Consider the following 12,471-nt stretch of genomic DNA (forward strand, 5'->3'; position numbering starts at 1 on the left):
GGCCCTGCTGAGTACATGGCCGATCAGGCTGTTTTTGTGTGCCTGTTTTTCTATTTTACGTAAATCACCCTGAACATGTTCGCATCAACCTACTGGTGATGCACCTTTGATCAATACATTTTAGACAAAAGTGGTTTTTGAGTCCAAAGATCAGGGCTGGGTTGACCTGAATACTGGATACAGGGCATATAAAACAGGGGCAAGGCACAGACTGATAGCAGAGCAATCACCACCAAGCCTGGAATAACTGCAAGGGCTCTGCTGAGGTGCCAAGGGAAACGAGGATGGAGGAAGGAATGAATGTTCTCCATGACTTTGGGATCCAGTCAACGCACTACCTCCAGGTGAATTACCAAGACTCCCAGGACTGGTTCATCTTGGTGTCCGTGATTGCAGACCTCAGGAATGCCTTCTACGTCCTCTTCCCCATCTGGTTCCATCTTCAGGAAGCTGTGGGCATTAAACTCCTCTGGGTAGCGGTGATTGGAGACTGGCTCAACCTCGTCTTTAAGTGGTAAGAACCATATAGAGAGGAGATCGGCAAGAAAAAGAGGCTGGCATTCGCTCTGGAAATATCTGTCCATCAGAAGTTGCTTTCCCCCAGGCTATTCAGGAAGCCACGGGCTACTCATCCTCCCAACCCTTCTCTCTGACTTTGGATTATCTACATAAAGGGGGAAGACAGAAAAAATCCTACCAGTGAGTTGAAAATACAGGAAAGCCTATTTCATATGGGTTAAAGGGTAGGACAGTTGAATTTCGTGAAAAGTCTGAATTATATAGGCTTTGAGCAAAGAGTTTTCTTAGTGTGAAGCAGAAGAGGTAACATAAAGAAAGATGTATGGGGCCAGGCATGGTGGCTCACACCAGTAATCCCAGCACTTTGGGAGGCCGAGGTGGGCGAATCACTCCTGGGCGAACTCAGGAGTTCAAGACCAGCCTGGGCAACACAAGGATACTCCATCTCTACAAAAACATTACGAAAATTAGCTGGGCGTGGTGGTGTGCACCTGTAGTCCCAGCTACTCAGGCGGCTGAGGTGAGAGGCGGAGGAGGTTGCAGTGAGTTGAGATCATGCCACTGCATTCCAGCCTGGGCAACAGAGTAAGACCCTGTCTCAAAAAAAAAAAAAAAAAAAGAGGATGTATGCTGTATGAAAAAAGGAAACAGATGATTCAACAGCCTGTTTTGTGGGGTAATGAAAAGTCACCCTGGGAACCAGGCTCCAGCCCTCGTTCTACCACCCACCAACTACATGTCCTTGGCAAGTCATATCAATTATCTGAGTTTCTGTTTTATAATCTACAAATAGGTTATCTCTGGCAGCTTAATAATAATCAGGGTTAACATTTACTAAACAGTACATGCCAGGCCATGTGCTATGTGCTTTTCTGTGAGGTAGTTACTGCTATTTACAGAAATAGTAGATGCAGAGACCAAGGTGCTGAGTTAAATGATTAGGCCAACGAGGTTAGTACATGCTGAGCCAGGACAGAAGCCCAGGCAGGCAGGCTGGCTTCCGCAGCAATGCACTTAAGAACTATGTTACATCCAGTGCTGATAAACTGACTCTTTGTGGGGGGGAAAAAGCCCTGAGTTTAGCATTTGCCAGTTTTCTACCACATAAACATTCCCATTATGGCTTCTTTCTTTCTTTTCTTTTCTTTTCTCTTTTCTTTTCTTTCTCTCTCTCTGTCTTTCTCTTTCTCTCTCTCTTTCTGTCTTTCTCTCTCTCTCCCTCCCTCCCTCTCTCTCTCTCTCTCTCTCTCTCTTTCATTTGTTTGAGACGGAGTCTTGCAGTATCACCCGGCTGGAGTGCAATGGCGTGATCTCAGCTCACTGCAACCTCTGCCATTCGGGTTCAAGTGAGTCTCCTGCCTCAGTCTCCTGAGTAGCTGGGATTACAGGCGCCCGCCACCATGCCCGGCTAATTTTTTTTTTTTTTTTTTTTTTTTTTTGAGACGGAGTCTCGCTCTGTCACCCAGGCGGGAGTGCAGTGGCCGGATCTCAGCTCACTGCAAGCTCCGCCTCCCGGGTTCACGCCATTCTCCTGCCTCAGCCTCCCGAGTAGCTGGGACTACAGGCGCCTGCCACCTCGCCCGGCTAAGTTTTTGTATTTTTTTTTTTAGTAGAGATGGGGTTTCACTGTGTTAGCCAGGATGGTCTCGATCTCCTGACCTCGTGATCCGCCCGTCTCGGCCTCCCAAAGTGCTGGGATTACAGGCTTGAGCCACCACGCCCGGCCGGTTAATTTTTTTGTATTTTTATTAGAGACGGGGTTTCACGATGTTGACCAGGCTGGTCTCAAACTCCTGACCTCATGATTCGCCTGCCCTGGCCTCCCCAAGTGCTAGGATTACAGGCGTGAGCCACCACACCCAGCCACATGATTCTAAAAAATAAGAAGATGAAGTGTTATTCCAAACATCTGATCTCCATTGAAGAACCATGCAATCTCTCTGGGTTGGTGGAGGTCAGAGTTAGTGGCTCTCCCTGATTTCGGTGAGAAATCACTATTCCACCGTCACAGGGGATAAAAGGCATCCTGACTGACAGTTGACACCTATTTCCACAGTGAAAGATACATCTAGTGCTTTTAAAGGGGAAGTGGTTTGTCTGAGACACTCTGTTTCAAAGCAGAGAGGATTCCAAAGCTATATACATCCTTACAGAGAGCAATTCTGATGGAAATGCAGGCCATGTTTCCTGGGGGAGCTCGTCCTAGGGGCTGGAGTACATTCTCTGATGTCAGAGGAAATGCAAGATTCCTTGAGGCCTGAGGGAACCCATGCTATATGCAAGTCCAAGTTTCAAACTCTAGTTCCATATGCATTCTTCCAGGACAAATACTGCTTGAGGTTAAAAAAAAAAAAAAAAAAAGTCACATAGCTGCCATTATATGGATTTCAGGATCTTTTTTTTTTTTTTTTTTTTTTGACATGGAGTCTCGCTCTGTCGCCCAGCCTGTAGTGCAGTGGCATAATCTCGGCTTACTGCAACCTCCGCCTCCCAGGTTCAAGTGATTCTCCTGCCTTAGCCTCCTGAGTAGCTGGGATTAAAGTCACGCACCACCACACCTGGCTAATTCTTTATATTTTTTGGTAGAAACAGTGTTTCACCATGTTGGCCAGGCTGGTCTGAAACTCCTGACCTCATGCGATCCGCCCTCCTCGGCCTCCCAAAGTGCTGGGATTACAGGTGTGAGCCACCGCACCTGCCCGGAGTTCAGAATCTTGGGCTTCATTATTTGTGTTTAAATAGATCATACAGTCAGGCGCAGTGGCTCATGCCTGTAATCCCAGTACTTTGGGAGGCCGAGGTGGGAGCACTGCCTGAGTTCAGGAGATGGAGACCAGCCTGGGCAACATGGTCAAACCCCATCTCTACTAAAAATACAAAAACTAGCTAGGTGTGATGGCACACACCTGTAGTCCCAGCTATTCAGGAGGCTGAGGTGGGAGGAGCCCAGGAGGTAGAGGTTGCAATGAGCTGAGATTGCGCCACTGCACTCCAGACTGGGTTACTGAGCCAGATCCTGTCTCAAAAAAAAAAAAAGAAGGAAGGAAGGAAGGAAAGAAAGAAAGAAAAAAAGAGAGAGAGAAAGGAAGGAAGGAAGGAAGGAAGGAAGGAAGGAAGGAAGGAAGGAAGGAAGGAAGGAAGGAAATACATTCAAACAAACAGTTCAAAATGAAGTTACATATATAAGGATGTGTCATGAAACATCTCCCTCTCACACTTCTCCCCAGCCACCCAGTTCTCCCTTCTAGAGGCAACATGTGAAATCCTTCTCAAGCTACACTCTTCTTGAAGGTGTGGGCTTTGGGCAAAAGCGTTCATTCAGTAACCCCAGAAACTCGTTCTGTTTCTCCATAGGATTCTCTTTGGACAGCGTCCATACTGGTGGGTTTTGGACACCAACTACTACGGCAACACTTCTGTGCCCCTGATAAAGCAGTTCCCTGTCACCTGTGAGACTGGACCAGGTAAGCATCCCAGCCCCTGTAGAGACAGAAGCTGGGTGGACCTTGTTCATCTGTTATGGATGAAACTGACCTTGAGGGCACATGAGGAAAGCCATTCCTTTGTACTTTTGTCATGCTCTTCAATTGGCACAAATTAATTCACTTCAGCAATGCTTTCCTGAATAGCACAGTAGTATTGGAAATCTGCCTGTTACAGAAACTGGGTGGAGTCCAGAGAGGTACGGGCACCCACGGGCAAAGGCTCATGAGAGTCACTGCCCTGCAGCGCTGTGTCCTGAGAAAGGCGGGGGCAGAAGCCTGAGCTCCTGGGGGTCCTTCCCAATGGCCCGGCCCACTGGATGTGCCCTCCTGAGCTGACTGTCCAATCCCTCGCATGCCTACGTTTTATTAGTTACAGCCAGATGGGTACTGTCAAATCAAATGATAGATTTCATTTTCAGTATGTAATAGGAAGCCCCCTCCCTTGCCCTAAAGTCTCAGCTGCCCTCTGAGACTAGTACCCTCTAAGGTACTAGCATCCCTTCCTCAGAGACCCTTTCCTGACCCCAAAACTAGGGAAGGTCCCTTAGTTATTCGCTCTCACAGACCATTCATTCACCTCAGAGCATTCACTCATTCAGCTGTTACTTACCAAGCACCTACTGGGAGCTCTACGCTGTTCTATGTGCTAGGGATACCTCACAGACACAAAGATCCCTGCCCTTGTGGAGCTGAAATCTGAATAGAGGAGGTGAAATATACAAAAATTGTAATAAATAAGTAAACTAGGCCAGGCGTGGTGGTTCATGCCTGTAATCCCAGCACTTTCGGAGGCCAAGGTGGGTAGATCACCTGAGGTCGGGAGTTCAAGACCAGCCTGGCCAACATTGTAAAATGCTGTCTCTACTAAAAATGCAAAAATTGGTCAGGCGTGATGGCACATGCCTGTAGTCTCAGCTACCTGGGAGGCTGAGGCAGGAGAACTGCTTGAACCTAGGAGGCAGAGGTTGCAGTGAACCAAGATCGGGCCACTGCACTCCAGCCTGAGTACAGAAGGAGACTCTGTCTCAAGAAAAAAGTAAACTATTAATATGTAGGATAGGCCAGGCACGGTGGCTCACACCTGTATTCCCAGCACTTTGGGAGGCTGAGGTGGGTGGATCACCTGAGGTGAGGGGTTCAAGACCAGCCTGGCCAACATGGTAAAATCTCATCACTAATAAAAAAAAAATACAAAAACTTAGCCGGGTGTGGTGGCAGGCACCTGTAATCCCAGCTACCCAGGAGGCTGTGGCAGGAGAATCACTTCAACCCGGGAGGTAGAGGTTGCAGTGAGCCAAAATTGTGCCACTGCACTCCAGCCTGGGCAACAGAGAAAGATTCTGTCTCAAAAAAAAAAAAAAAAAAAAAAAAAGTTTAAATGAATTACCCAAGGTATATAATTAGTTACAGGGAAGAAGAAGGGAGGGAGGAAGGGAGGCAGAAAGGAAGGGAGGAATGAAGGGAGGGAGGGAGGGAGGGAGGAAAGAAAGCCTTTATTTATCTATGGGGTTTCCTGGAAAGCAGGCTGAAATGGAGGTTCACATGCAGGAGTTTAGATACTCCGAGGAACTATACTTGTAGAAGGGAAGGAACAGGAACAGGGCATAAGGAGAGGTCCGGTTGTGATTCTGCCTCATCCAACTCCACAGGGAGCTCTGAAGCTGGGGATGGCTCCTCAGAGTTGGCCCCAGTTGGGTCAAGGGAATCAGATCCCGGGGAGAGCGTAACCTTGATCAAAGCGACTCTCTTTAGCCCAGGGCAATGCCCGGAGAAGGCTGAGAGCAGAGAGCCATCTGCCATCACACTCTCAACAGCTACGAAATAAGTCCTGCAGTTCAGGAGGGAGGTCTGGGCGGCACATCTCAGGACCCTCTGTCTCTCAGGGTAGAGGAATTAAGAATGGGATAGGAACCAGACTGGGCATGGTGGCGCACACCTATAATCCCAACACTTTGGGAGGCCAAGGGTGGGAGGATTGCTTGAGCCCAGGTGTTCAAAACCAGCCTGGGCAAAAACAAACAAATAAACACAACACATTTTAAAAATTTGCTGGTGGCCGGGCGCGGTGGCTCAAGCCTGTAATCCCAGCACTTTGGGAGGCCGAGACGGGCGGATCACGATGTCAGGAGATCAAGACCATCCTGGCTAACATGGTGAAGCCCCGTCTCCACTAAAAAATACAAAAAAACTAGCCGGGCAAGGTGGCAGGCACCTGTAGTCCCAGCTACTTGGGAGGCTGAGGCAGGAGAATGGCGTAAACCCGGGAGGCGGAGCTTGCAGTGAGCTGAGATCCGGCCACTGCACTCCAGCCTGGGTGACAGAGCGGGACTCCGTCTCAAAAAAAAAAAAAAAAAAAATTGCTGGGTGTGGTGGTGTGCACCTGTGGTCCCAGCTACTCAAGGGGCTGAGGCGGGAGGATTGCTTGAGTCCAGGAGGTCAAGGCTGCAGTGAGCTATGATCATGGCACTGCACTGCAGCCTAGGAGACAGAGCAAGACCCCATCTCTAAAAAACAAACAACAAAACAAAAAACGGAACCAGTTGCAGGCAGGGTTAGATAGCGTGGTCAGAGTAGGACTCACTGAGAATGTGAGATCTCAGTCAAGTCTTAAAGGATGTAAGGGAGTAAGTTTCTGGCAGAAGAGCTATGAAGGGCTGTCTGGCCAGAGAGGATCGCCATGCAAAAGCCCTAAGGTGGGAACGTGCTTGGTGTGTTTAAAGGAAAGCAATGAGGCCAGTGTAGCCAGAAGAGTGTGCAAGGTGAGAAGGAACAGAAGATGTGGAGGGCAGATCAGTTTGTAATTGTACGCCCAGTATACTGATTCTTTGTGTAATCTCCAGACTGCATTTAACTGCAAGAGCAGGGACCCTCTCTGGTTTTGCTCACCATTGTATTCCCAGAGCCTTGCACAATGCTTGGTGCATAGTAGATGGAAATTTGTTAAATAAATGACTTATGGATAACGAATAGATGGGAAGATGCGTGGATGGATTGGGGGGTAAACAGATGTATGAATGGGTAGACAGGTGGATAGGGGGATGGCTGGGTAAATGATGCGCTGTCTCCCAGATGAGGACTTTTTCACCTGTACTCATTCTCTTTCCTGCCCTTTAGGGAGCCCCTCTGGCCATGCCATGGGTACAGCAGGTGTATACTACGTGATGGTCACATCTACTCTTTCCATCTTTCGGGGAAAGAAAAAGCCGACCTACAGATTTCGGTAAGAACTCACCACTGGGGTGTAGGTGGTGGAGGGCAGGAGGCGGCTCTCTCTGTAGCTGACACACCACGTGCTCTTCCTCACATACCCCTAGCCCGCTCCCACACCTGGGCAGGCACTGATTCAGAGTTGTGGCAGTTTGGATAAGGGTGAAACTCAGAGTCACGGAATGTTTGGGCTGAAAGGGATCCAGTAGTGCAATCTCTTGATTTACAGATAAGGAAACAAGGCCCAACACCATAAAGGGACTTATAAAAATCAGGTAGTGAGGTAGCAGTAGGGCTTAAATAAAAACCCATGTCTGTACCAACCACAGAGTCGCCCACTCAGGTTAAAATAACCAGAGAAACAGAAGATATTCCTCTTACAGAGAATTCCGGGTGTGCAGCCACAGTGCAAATCCTTTTTATTTTTGTTTTTGAAACGGGGTCTCGTCTGTCATCCAGGCTGAAGTGCAGTGAAACGGTAACGGCTCACTGCAACCTCTACCTCCCAGGCTCAAGCGATCCTCCCACCTCAGCCGTCTGAGTAGCTGGGACCACAGGCCACACACCACACCCAGCTAATTTCTCGTATCTTTTTGTAGAGACCGGGTTCTGCAATGTTGCCCAGGCTCAGGCTGGTCTTGATCTCAAGCAATTGGCTTGCCTCAGCCTCCTAAAATATTGGGATTACAGGCGTGAGCCATGGTGCCAGCCCATGCAAATCCTTAATTATCAAATAGATAAAACAGGGAGGTTAAAATTCATATACACAAGGGTTCACCACTTGCCACAGGCATCTTTCTTTTTTTTTTTTTTTGAGACGGAGTCTCGCTCTGTCGCCTAGGCTGGAGTGCAGTGGCGCAATCTCGCCCCACTGCAACTTCTGCTTCCTGGGTTCAAGCTATTCTTCTGCCTCAGCCTCTCGAGTAGCTGGGACTACAGGCTCGTGCCACCACACCCGGCTAATTTTTGTATTTTTAGTAGAGATGGGGTTTCACCATATTGACCAGGCTGGTCTCGAACTCCTGACCTAGTGATCCGCCCGCCTCAGCCTCCCAAAGTGTTAGGATTACAGGCGTGAGCCACTGTGCCCGGCCTACTTTTTATTATTATTATTATTATTTTTGAGATGGAGTTTCGCTGTTGTTGCCCAGGCTAGAGTGCAATGGTGTGATCTCGGTTCACTGCAACCTCCACCTCCTGGGTTCAAGCAATTCTCCTGCCTCAGCCTCTCAAGTAGCTGGGATTATAGGCATGCAGCATCACACCCGGCTAATTTTGTAATTTTTTTTTTTTTTTTTTTAAGTAGAGAAGGGGTTTCACCTGTTGATCAGGCTGGTCTCAAACTCCTGACCTCAAGTGATCCACCCACCTCGGCCTCCCAAAGTGCTGGGATTACAAGCGTGAGCCACCGTGCCTGGTCAATTTTGATTTTTTTTTAAAGATACAGGGGTCTTGCTATGTTGCCTAAACTGGTCTTGAACTCCTGGCCTCAAGTGATCCTCTCACCTTGGCCTCCCAAAGTATTGGGATTACAGGTAAGAGCCACTGCACCCAGCCCCCAACAGGCATCTTTGGGCTTTTGAGTACCGGCTTTAATTTACAAAAATTCCACTGAGAGCACCTAAGTTTGCTAGGCTCCAACATTCCTGCCGGGGCTGTTTTCTTTTCTGAAGGGTCTGCACCTGTGTTCTGTTATGGTTGCCTCTTCTGTTGCAGGTGCTTGAATGTCATTTTGTGGTTGGGATTCTGGGCTGTGCAGCTGAACGTCTGTCTGTCACGAATCTACCTTGCTGCTCATTTTCCTCATCAAGTTGTTGCCGGAGTCCTGTCAGGTATGGGCTGATCTGACTCCCTTCCTCCTCCCCCCAACCCCATTCCATTTCTCCCCCTAATGAGGACAAAATCCCAGCATTCCAGCCACATCCTGTGTGTAATCGGTACTGTGAGCATTTCTGTGGGTTCAAAGTCAAGAATGAGCAAGTTGAAATGATTAATTTCTGTAGGAGTGCCCAGATCCATAGAATGAATTGTGTAGAAGTTACCATGCATCAAATGAACTAACCAAATTGAATTAGCTTGAAATCTCGGAGCTTTTTACAATCTTTATTTCTTACTGATCTTCAACAGGCCCTAATTTACTTTTCAGGGAATCTGCCAAATTTAACAAATTAACACGGTGTCCTAGGAAAGCTCTTTATTTAAATACATTCATTTGCAAACCTAATAGATAACTGCAGTTGATCTCTTTTATAGGTTCAGAGTTTTGAATATCTGTGTTTTCTTAGATCCAGTTAACAAGGGTAAGACAAGATTTAGGTTAAACATAAGAAAGATTTTGTGGGAGGCACTAGAATATAAGACCTTAACAAAACTGTGGAATTTCTCCCCTGGAGATTTGTAAGAACAGAACACAGCAGCATTCAAAGAAGAATGTTGAGAACAAGGGAGATGATGGTTTCATGGTAATCACAAAAGTAACACAGCATTTAGTAGTGGGTTCTATGTTTGAGGAAGAACCTGGAAGCCATATCACTTGAAAAACCTGGGAATGTTTAGGTTAGAGAGAATAACTGTGTCCAAATGTGTGACAGAGGGACTAGATTCATCATTTACTAACTCCTGCAGAAAGAACTGAGAAAATAGACAGTATTAGAGGGGGACCAGTTTCACACAGACAAGGAAGAACTATTCAGCAATCAATTCCATTCAAAGATAAAATGGACTGTTCTAGTGGGGGTGAGCTCCCTACCTCTAAGGGTACTCAAGTAGAGATAGGAGGACCTCCTGGTAGGAAATTTGCGTATGGGGGGAGAATGTACGTGATATGGCACCTCCATCTGAAAGAGTCTATGTTGAGGGCAGACTGGAGTCACACATGCGAATAAGCCAGGCGACCCTCCAATCTGCCATCTGTGATTTAATTCCACAGTCACAGAACAGCTGGCATGTCACCCACTGCTCCAAACCCACCTCTAGCAAAGGTCCCAGATCCTTCCTATCTCTCACAGTAATTCTTTCTTCCACTCAGGCATTGCTGTTGCAGAAACTTTCAGCCACATCCACAGCATCTATAATGCCAGTCTCAAGAAATATTTTCTCATTACCTTCTTCCTGTTCAGCTTCGCCATCGGATTTTATCTGCTGCTTAAGGGACTGGGTGTAGACCTCCTATGGACTCTGGAGAAAGCCCAGAGGTGGTGCGAGCGGCCAGAATGGGTCCACATTGACACCACGCCCTTTGCCAGCCTCCTCAAGAACCTGGGCACCCTCTTTGGCCTGGGGCTGGCTCTCAACTCCAGCATGTACAGGGAAAGCTGCAAGGGGAAACTCGGCAAGTGGCTCCCATTCCGCCTCAGCTCTATTGTAGCCTCCCTCGTCCTCCTGCACCTCTTTGACTCCTTGAAACCCCCGTCCCAAGTCGAGCTGGTCTTCTACGTCTTGTCCTTCTGCAAGAGTGCGGTAGTGCCCCTGGCATCCGTCAGTGTCATCCCCTACTGCCTCGCCCAGGTCCTGGGCCAGCCACACAAGAAGTCATTGTAAGGGATGTGGAGTCTTCAGTATTTCAAGTCAACAACTGTGCCAGGGATTGAGGGGGACTAGTATTTGAAGCAATGGGTGCTGGTATTTGGAGCAAGTAACATGCCATCCATTCTGCCATTGTGAAATTAAATCACAGATGGCAGATTGGAGGGTCGCCTGGCTTATTCCTATGTGTGACTCCAGCCTGCCCTCAGCGTAGACTCTCTCAGATGGAGGTGCCATATCACATACATCCTCCCAGCATAAGCCAGTTTCCTGCTAGGAGGTCCTCCTCTCTCTACTTGAATACTCTCACAGGTAGGGAGCTCACTCCCATTGGAACAGCCCATTGTATCTTTGAATGGTCTTCTGCCAGCCCATTTTGAGGCCAGAGGTGCTGTCAGCTCAGGTGCTCCTCTTTTACAATCCTAATCATATTGGGTGACGTTTTTGAAAAGCTAATGAAAAGCTATTGAGAAAGACCTGATGCTAGAAGTTGGGTTGTTCTGGATTTTCCCCTGAAGACTGACTTACTTGTTCTTCTGTCAGATATACAAAAGTAAGACTTCCAGGTAGGGTCAGATCACAAGCCCAGGCTGGAGATCCTAACTGAGAATTTTCTACCTATGTTCATCCTTACCAAGAAAAGGAGAAAGGAGCTCTGAATCTGATAAGAAAAAAAGGCTACATAAGGAGGAGTTTTTAGTATGTAGCGTATCATGCAAGTGCTATGCCAAGCCATGTCTAAATGGCTTTAATTATATAGTAATGCACTCTCAGTAATGGGGGACCAGCGTGAGTATAATTAATAGGTGGTTAGTGGGGTAATTCTGCTTCTAGTATTTTTTTACTGTGCATACACGGTCTTTGTATTTCCTTGGATTTCTGAATGGCTGCAGTGACCCAGATATTGCACTAGGTCCGAACATTCAGGTATAGCTGACATATCCTCTATCACATTACATCATCCTCCTTATAACCCCCAGCTCTGCTTTTTCCAGATTTTTCCACTGGCTCCACATCCACCCCACTGGATCTTCAGATGGCTAGAGGGCAACTCTGGTGGTGCTTTTGTATGTTTCAATTAGGCTCTGAAATCTTGGGCAGAATGACAAGGGTAGGGCCAGGATTTCTCTCTCAGAGGTCACTCCAGTGTTTCTTTTGATTCCCAGAGGGTAAATATGACTCCTTTCTCTATCCCAAGCCAACCAAGAGCACATTCTTAAAGGAAAAGTCAATGCTTTCTTTATTTTATTTTTTTTTTTTGAGACAGGGTCTCACTACATTGCCCAGGCTGCTCTTGAATTCCTGGGCTTAAGCAATCCTCCCACCATACCGCAGCCTCCTGCATAGCTGGGACTACAGGTGCAAGCCACTATGTCCAGCTAGCCATCCTTGCCTGTTTTTCTTTTCTTTTCTTTTGAGACGGAGTCTTACTCTATCACCCAGGCTGGAGTGCAGTGGCACGATCTTGGCTCATTGCAACCTCTTCCTCCTGGTTCAAGCAATTCTCATGTCTCAGCCTCCTCAGTAGCTAGGACTACCGGCGCGCACCACCATGCCAGGCTAATTTTTATATTTTTAGAAGAGATGGGATTTCATCATGTTGGCCAGGCTGGTCTCAAACTCCTGACCTCAAGTGATCCATCTGCCTCGGCCTCCCAAGGTGCTATGATTACAGGCATGAGCCACTGCGCCCGGCCCTCCTTGCCTGTTTTTCAGTCTCAGCTGATTTGCAGAG

At 47.6% G+C, this 12,471-nt stretch overlaps 1 protein-coding gene across 1 annotated transcript; it reads left to right on the top strand.

Annotated features, from left to right (window-relative positions):
- The first annotated feature begins 220 nt into the window (after positions 1-220).
- On the top strand, positions 221-11,558 carry G6PC (glucose-6-phosphatase catalytic subunit). Its single transcript, XM_025362818.1, has 5 exons — positions 221-514; positions 3,874-3,983; positions 7,119-7,224; positions 8,928-9,043; positions 10,240-11,558. Exons 1-5 carry the CDS (start codon positions 285-287, stop codon positions 10,749-10,751), a joined length of 1,074 nt encoding a protein of 357 aa, XP_025218603.1. The 5' UTR covers positions 221-284; the 3' UTR covers positions 10,752-11,558.
- Positions 11,559-12,471: the final 913 nt, after the last annotated feature.

This window comes from Theropithecus gelada, chromosome 16 (genome assembly GCF_003255815.1).
Source record: "Theropithecus gelada isolate Dixy chromosome 16, Tgel_1.0, whole genome shotgun sequence".
NCBI classification, from domain to species: domain Eukaryota; kingdom Metazoa; phylum Chordata; class Mammalia; order Primates; family Cercopithecidae; genus Theropithecus; species Theropithecus gelada.